The sequence below is a fragment of the Atta colombica genome, unplaced genomic scaffold (assembly GCF_001594045.1).
Source record: "Atta colombica isolate Treedump-2 unplaced genomic scaffold, Acol1.0 scaffold200, whole genome shotgun sequence".
Lineage (NCBI taxonomy): Eukaryota > Metazoa > Arthropoda > Insecta > Hymenoptera > Formicidae > Atta > Atta colombica.
The window spans coordinates 857791-865911 of record NW_017259295.1 but is presented as its reverse complement, the minus strand read 5'-3'; the positions used below and the strand labels follow the sequence as shown (position 1 = coordinate 865911).

General features: G+C 41.2%; 2 protein-coding genes across 2 annotated transcripts in view; both read right to left on the bottom strand.

Moving 5' to 3' along the window:
- Positions 1-2036: 2036 nt before the first annotated feature.
- LOC108687185 (vesicular acetylcholine transporter) lies at positions 2037-6577 on the bottom strand. The gene is made up of 2 exons (XM_018192832.1): positions 6501-6577; positions 2037-4963 (listed from the first exon to the last, which is right to left on the bottom strand). The coding sequence occupies exon 2, from the start codon at positions 4786-4788 to the stop codon at positions 3037-3039; it is 1752 nt and encodes a 583-aa protein (XP_018048321.1). The 5' UTR covers positions 4789-4963; positions 6501-6577; the 3' UTR covers positions 2037-3036.
- Positions 6578-6595: 18 nt separating this feature from the next.
- The window catches only part of LOC108687187, a 2563-nt gene continuing 1037 nt past the window's right edge, over positions 6596-8121 (bottom strand). Inside the window, exon 2 of the mRNA XM_018192834.1 lies at positions 6596-6695. Coding sequence (XP_018048323.1) covers positions 6684-6695 — 12 coding nt within the window. The 3' untranslated portion in view covers positions 6596-6683. The remainder of the gene's footprint in view (positions 6696-8121) is intronic.

Genomic DNA, 8121 nt, shown 5'->3' with positions numbered 1-8121 from the left:
ATATATATGTATATATGTGTAATGTGTATGTATAACCATAATGCACTGACGCAACGTCTTGCTGATATAATTATCATATGCCAGTATAATGATCTTTAAAATTCTAGCTTGACTTCGCTGGGGAAAAAATTAACATATAATTATAAATGTAAATTTAAAATAATGAATAAAAGAACAAATTTTTGTCACAGTATGGAAAGTAATTAAAAATATGTCATAAAATTTTATATCGTATTTCATTTTAATCTATAATAGATTTGAGCTAAAAGACATTTTAATATAAGAGAATATAGTTAGAGATACATAATACATTATATTTCATTATTTCGAGATCTTATTGCATTGATCTTCGCTGAATTTATTCAACGGAGTCGTGACGATAATCATCAACAGGTCAGACGTTGCCGTTACAATAAAATACCTAATTTTAGAGGCCAGCTCATAGAAACAAAAAGCCATTGTAGAGATTAAACACGTTCTTCTCTCTTTGTTGACTATAAAACAAAAACGCGTATATGTTTAGGTACATATGTATAGCGGTCTAATAGAGTGTTGTCTACGTTACGTTAGGTCGGGTTACTTGCTTGGATCTTTTGCGGGGAGAGCTTTACAATTATTCGTACTACGAGTCTCGCGACCACGAGGATAAAAACTGCGAAGTTCAGGCACTGAATTAACTCAAAGCACTCGCGAATCGATCCTCGAGGATCCGCACGACGGGCGAGTGGATTCTGAAGTCCGATCGACGCGAGCGAAGCGGATTCCTTGGTGATCGAGGAACTTCTGCTTTTCACGCCCAACACGCCGGCGAATCGGCTAATCACCGTGCCGGTATAGTGTGTATAGTGCTAGTTAATTAACAACTTATTTATTTGCTTCTCGCGACGCTTCTTAGTATTGACGAGTAGGTACGAATGTGTGCTGTGCTCTTAGTCGTAAGGCTTCACAGATATCGTAACAAGAAGAATTATAGCAAATTTTAACCGGTTTATCACAATTAAAAAGTTTTTATAATTTTTATTTAATCTTCTAAATAATCTAGAAATAATCTTTTTTGTATTGTTTTATTCAAGAAAAGATAAGGGATAATATAAATAATGGAATTGGCCATTGTTTGGATAATGAATATGAAACAAAGTAAATAATATATAAAATAAAATGAACAAAAGATTAAAATAATAACAAATGAAATAGAGTAAATATCTGAAATGAAAAAATAAAAGAGAGATTTTGCAATGGGAACAGCTCGCGATAATTATCGCGAAACCTTGCGTCCAAGCCACTTCGACACATAATAAAATTTTTGATATATTTATATACATATAGAAATTATGATGCATGCCTAGATACGTCTAGATATCACACGCGATTTTGCTGCGTGAACAAAACCCCCCTTCAACAAGGTTCGAACGAAATGTATCTCTACAATTAGAAAAGTAATTTCATAAAAATACAGATATGTTTACTTTGACGCACTCGCGCTTTGGTACTTGGTATTGCTCCATTATTGTGGCAAAGTACTCAATTAGTACGAAAGAAATCGTATGAAATTGAGATAGAAAAAAGATATAATTAGAAAAAAAACCCCTTTTTGAAATATTAAATATTTCAATATTAGAATAATTAAAATTACGAATAATCTCTATTATTCAAAATAGAAATCGACTTCTTTAGGATTCTAATGATATCTGTTTTATTAATATGAATAATATTGCAAAAGACATCGCTTCAAATTCTGTTAAAATATAGATTGTTCTTAAAAATGACAAATAAATATAAAGAGATAAAACAAGTTTTCAGATTCTGAAAATTATCTAAAATAAAATATCTTTAATAAAACGGCTTTATAAGTAATTATTACTTGCCATTTTTATCAACGTTTATAATGTTTACTCTTACCATTGACAAAATTAATATTAATAATAAAATACATAACATCTAACGATTTTAGAATATATATGCATACGTAAAAATTTCAAGTTTGAATCACCGAAAATAATTCTCGTAATCCAAATTTTATTAATATTATAGCGTTTCTTTTAGCAACAAAATTTATTTAAAAATCGAATACAGGGACGAGAGTACTTTGCCAATACAGAGCGATTCGTGGGGCAAATCGACCGCCCTTGTCACAACCCTCTATACAATCGCCTACTTAACTTAAAGCCTTACTTTCTAGATTTCTGATGCCTTAATTAGTGATATGATATTTCCGTTCAGCAATGTAGAACGATTTTCAACGAAAAAGCGTTAAAAACTCAAAACTTGCCCAGCGGCAACCCGCGAGCGAAGGTCCTTGCTGATGGAAAGCCTTCGCTGCGGTCGTATCCTCCCTCTTTCTTTCCTTCTAACACTTTGCGCAATGACTTCTCGCATCCCAAATAAAGAACTTGTCTCTTCTCTTTCCTCCATAACACCGACACATCTCTTCCTCCCCCCCCCCCTCTTCTCACTCTAATTTTATTTCGATGTTGCGACTAGTTGTTCTTCTTGAGGTTCTTATTCTCAACAAAGACGGCCATTGTCCTTTCCGCGTGCTTATCTAATCTTTTTTCCTTCTGCATCTTCTGCATCTTACAATTTCAACATCGCATATCCTATCCCTCAGCAATGTTTCCTATCTCCCTTTCCCCTCTTTCCTTGCGATTCGCATTACCAGCTGCGCGCGGAACCTCGAACGTATATCAGGACCGTCGGGATTCACCTTTCGCAGATGAATCGCGAGAGCTCCGAGGAAATCACTTTGGAAGTCGTTGCCTCTGCTATCCCCGATAAACATCAACTCCGATACTCCGAGTACGATCGAGATCCGGCGGGACACCGCGCGATCGACGATCCTGTAGCTCCTTTAATCTTCTGATCGAGCGTCTCGATCGGTATCATTGTCAAGAGTTTCGCCGAACGGCCATGTCCCGCGACGATTCTCTCTTGCTGATATACGTGGAAGCCTGTCACGAAGACTCGAACACACTTTCGAGCGAAGAGGACGTGCACTTGATCAGTTGGATCGCTACGACACTCGGCAGCGACATCGCTTTAGTACATTCCTTGCCTGAAGGGGTTGCTGTCCCCGGCTGGTCGCTGATCCGCCGGCTCCGGCCTCCTGAAGGGGTTTACGTCAGCCTGGGAGCCCCGCTGATCCTGACGCTCGACCGCGTAATTCCTCTGTTGGCCATAGTCGCCGGATTGACCGTAGCTAGCCGGTTGATTGTATACTGGTGGTTGTTCGTGAGCGGGTTGGTTATAACCGATCGTGTTCTGCATGCCGTAACCACGCTGATCGCCGTAACCGACTTGTCCTGTCGTCTGATAGTTTTGATCATATCCCTGATCGATATTCGTCTCCATACGCGTCTGGTTCAGGTGGTTGCCGATCTCGCCGGTGATCGGTCGCTGCTCTTGCAGCACGTACGTCTGGTATTCTTTATCAGGCGGATCCTGCATTAGCACGTTCGCTTCATCCTGGAACGGCTTAAAGTCGTAGATATGACGCAAGTAGTAGAGAACTGGAGCATACAGCAAATTCGAGAAGGCGATGCCGACGTTAAGGGCGGTAAAACCGATCGCTTCGACGACTCCGCCAGCTATAATCGGGCCTACCGCATACGCCACGCTGTACGAGATGTCGGCGATCGCGTAAATGCTGCCGTACACCGACACATACCTAACGTCCACCAGATAGCCCAGCGTGGGCAGCAGCGCGGTGTCGATGAGCGCGATACCGAAGCAGATACCGCACAGCGGTATCATCAGCACTTTATACGAGCTGCAGAATGGTATGATGAAGCAGCAAAGACCTTCGAGTGCGAGGCCGCCCGCCGCCATCAGCCACTGATATTGCGGATACTGCTTAGCCATCCTCACGGTGATCACAACACCGATCACATGCGGGAAGAAGGCCGGTAACCAGATCATGCCGATCTTCCAGTTTTCATGCGTCATTGTGTCCTCCATCCATAACGATATCGTCGGCTCGAGGAAAGCAAGTGCGACATTGGACATCATCAGAGCGCCCGCGCACACAGCGATGTACGGATCCATCAACAGCCGCCAGATCGGTATCGTCGACTTGGGTTCGTGATGGCGATCTTGCAACTGCTCCTTGATCGGCTTCATAACCAGTAATAACATGAAACCGTCTGCCAGGCTGACAAACGCCAATATCAGGAACGGTACTTCCTTGCCAGCGAATTGGTAAAGTGCTCCTCCGAATGGCGGCGCGACTAGACAGCCAAAACTAATAAACGCCAGGGCAATGCCAAGCGCCTTCGAGCGTTCCGACTCTTCCGTGAAACGATCGGCGATCATAGCGAGACCGGCGGTATCAGCGAACGCGGATCCAACGCCCTGCAGGCTCCTCGCGAAGAACAGTACGCCGTAGCTCTTGCCGCACGCGAATACACTGGTCGAGAGGAACATGATGGAGAGACCGATCATCATGGGGATGTCGTAACCGATCCGATCAATTAGCGCACCGGAGAACGGGTTCACCATCAGTTGCACGATCGCTTTCGATGCGAATAACACCCCCGTGGCAGAATCCTGGCCAGGATGACTAGCTGGACCGCTGGCGTTGACTATCTCCTCTACTTCTCCGAATGCTCCGACATATTTAAGGTAATCGGGTATAATTGGTACTATCACCATGTATAGCATGTTGTCCAGTAGTAACGCTATCGAGACGATGACCAGGATCAGCTTACGCTGAGACTTGGGCTCCTGCAGTTTTGTCCAGACGATCTCCTTGAGCTCGCTGAACTCCATGTTGAGTATCGGTATCGTCGTCATGGTTCCTAGGTAGTCGTCCGCGAAGTGCGACCAACGTCTTCCGGGATTTTTTTATGTATGTCTTAGTGGAAGGGACTAACCGCGGTCACAACCAGTCGTGCGACCTCGGGAAGCGAGCGTGACGAGGAGATCGTCGCGATTGGGGCGGCGCGCATCAGGCCGGGCCGGGGGTAACCTACAACAGATCACCGATTTGGCAACGATTAGCTCGCGGAAATCAATTGACTTCACGTGCGCGCACATGTACGCGTTTAAACACGCTTTCCGCGCTTCTTACGCGACGACACAACCGTTTCGCGAGAACGCGAAATCGAAGAAGCGACTCGGGACTGAGGGAAAGAGTTGCCGAGGAGAAGAATAGGGGAGCCCTGACCCGGCCTGTGGTCAGCGCGAAGTGCGAACGACATCCATCCACTCAACCTTCCCAACCCCAACTTCGTAACCTCGCCAACATCATCAACACGCTGACATCAACTATAGTCTTGCGTGCGGGAAAGAAACACGTTGCGAAAACGCATACGCACTTGGCTCGGCTTTTCTTCGTAGGCTCTGCTCCCCTCTTGCGCGCGTGAAAGAGAACACGACACCGGATGAAGGCTCCCCCACGATTCACGATAAGGCGCCGCGAGATCGACTCTGTGTACCTGAGCGAGCCTTACTATAGTATATTGTGTATCGCATTACGGCGGAGATAAAAACAGCATGAAAAAAAACGCCGAGAAAACAAGAGGCGAGGGTCGATGTGACGTGCTTGTTATTGGGGTCGTCGCTAATCATCTCACGAGTGTTAAGGTAGAAAGAAATAGCTCAACAGTAATTGTGAGCGATATTGTTTTTTGTTAAATTGTCGATCGTTGAAACAATTACATAAAATAAAGAATGAACGGTAGTACGAGATTTTTTTTTACTTAAAGAATAAGAAAAGCACGTAAAATATTTCAGTCAAAGATCGTGTCATATTGTTAAAAAATTTGATTATTCAACTTATATCTTATTTATCGTCATTTATTAAAGTCATGGAAAGTTAATAATTAAAATGCTTCATAAAACAGAAGAAAATTGCGCTCAAGTAGCCATTTTCTTCTTTGATGCAATTCTTTTGAATCTCTCTCCTATAATTTTTCGCTTTTCATGTTGCTTTTGAACTGCCAAGATAACAACGCAAAAGCACACATGGAAAATAGCGGATTTAAATTATATTTCAATAGCGTTGTAACATAATGATGTTTCTCGCAAGATTTGAGGCAGAAAAACTGGGACCTTTTCGCGAATTGGCAAGTGTACTTGATAATGCATTTATCAACTCTTTTCCGATATTTCACTAATCTAGATCAGTTTATCTAATTTAACTTACTATTTTGGAGAAATAAATATTTTGTTTAGCGGAAAATCGCACAGTTTTATTTATTTTTTTTTATTTTAATATTATCTTGACTCTTTTTCACGAAAGTAACAGGATGCGCGGTCGATTGTAAATAATTATAAAAACACGCGGACTAACATTTAAACTGGAACCTCGGGCGACCATCCGGAACAACGATAGCTCGATTCTTCTCGTGTTTGCGAAATGGCGCCTGTCAATCATCATTGTTGCCGGTGACTCGTTAATGGCGCAACGCGATCGATCGACGGGCTCTACTACGGCAACGAGCCTTCCTGATGTACGAAAGAAGGCCGCGTGTGAAAAAAAAAACAACGTATCACCGACTTACCGGAGTTGTTGACGAACTTCTGTCTGAGGGAGTTGGCGAGGCGTTGGGGGCCCGCCAAGGTCGGAAGACCGGCGAGCAGGCCGCTCAAAGTCGAGGCGACGTCTGATCCGTCTTCGTCCTTCGAGTCGTTCACCGACTCCTTGACTCTTCGCGTCCCCGGGCCCTCCACCTTTTCAATCGAACTTACAACCGAGTCTGCAACGGCGACAACATTTTCCAACCATTTAAAATTCGCGTACTGTTAAAAAAGACAATGATAAAAATTCATTCGTTAACCGTAATACAGATAGGTACAATTACGAATCTGTGTCACAAAAATAGCATTATTTCCATCTCGTGACGTTTCGATTAAGGTCAACCATTATTTAAACATTATCTTTAAATTAGGTCAAACATTACTAATAATAAATCAAAAGAAAAGAAGAAGATTAGTAATCTGAAAACAGCTGAGTGGTCTAATAACCCGCGTTCAAGTAGTTCTTTTCTACAACAAAAACCCTAATAGAAAATATTAGATTAAGCGTTACGGGACTATGTACACATTAATAATGCAATTATGTGCGAAGGTATAATTCGTTGCGCAGAGGGATATGTTATGGAGGGGTGGGACAGAGTCCGTCGACCTTCGAGAAGTTAAAATTCATCATCATCATATTTTTAACCCGCCGCAATCGCGCGTGAGGCATTACATCGTACGCGTCCGTACTCTACATATTCTATCGTATATATACTATCGACACAATTTTTACTAACCTTTCTATTATCTTATGTACGCGTTACCAATGGGCGGATTTAAATTTAGCGTTTGTGCATCTATCTATAACGTCCCATACCATGTACATTTGAGGAAGACCGGGCATTACACACGTGCGTAACTTCCCAAGGTAATTTTTGCTCCCCCTCGCCGCATCGCAATATAGTTATTTGGCAGCCATGTGTTATTTCGTGCGCCATTGTTTGCAAGGGGTTGCGGCAGATACTCCCCCTACCTGCGTCGCTTGTGTGATTGCAAATTTCAACTAAAACATAGAGATTTTCTTCGACGATGATTGGATCGCATTACATAACATTACAGCGAGCTGTACTTGAGGAATTTGACATAACTGGCTTGATGAAAACAGCGTATATCGATTTATAAAATTTCAATTCCTAATTTTGTAATTTTTATCACTTCCTGATAGTAAATGTTATTTTTATTAAATGATTATTAATTATAATTAATAAAATAAAAATGTGAAAAATCGAATTTCTGAATCTTGATCTAAAATGTCGGATCGCAATATTAATATCTGAAATATTTCATAAAAAATGTTGAATTAAAGTATATAGATATTTTTATCTAAAAATTATAAATAAAAAACAGAAATATCAATAGTACTATTTAACTTATATTCTAGATTTTTGAATGAAATTTATATCATACTAAAAATTTAACAAATTGTAACAGTTTCATTGCAAAGAATAGAGACAGATTTATGGTTAAAATATTGATACAAAATTGGAGAATAAACAATTATATGGAGAATGTGATATTATTTGTAAAAAAAAATATATATATATATATATATATACTATAAAATGGAAATATATACTTGCATCGTTAAAACACAAAATTACGAAG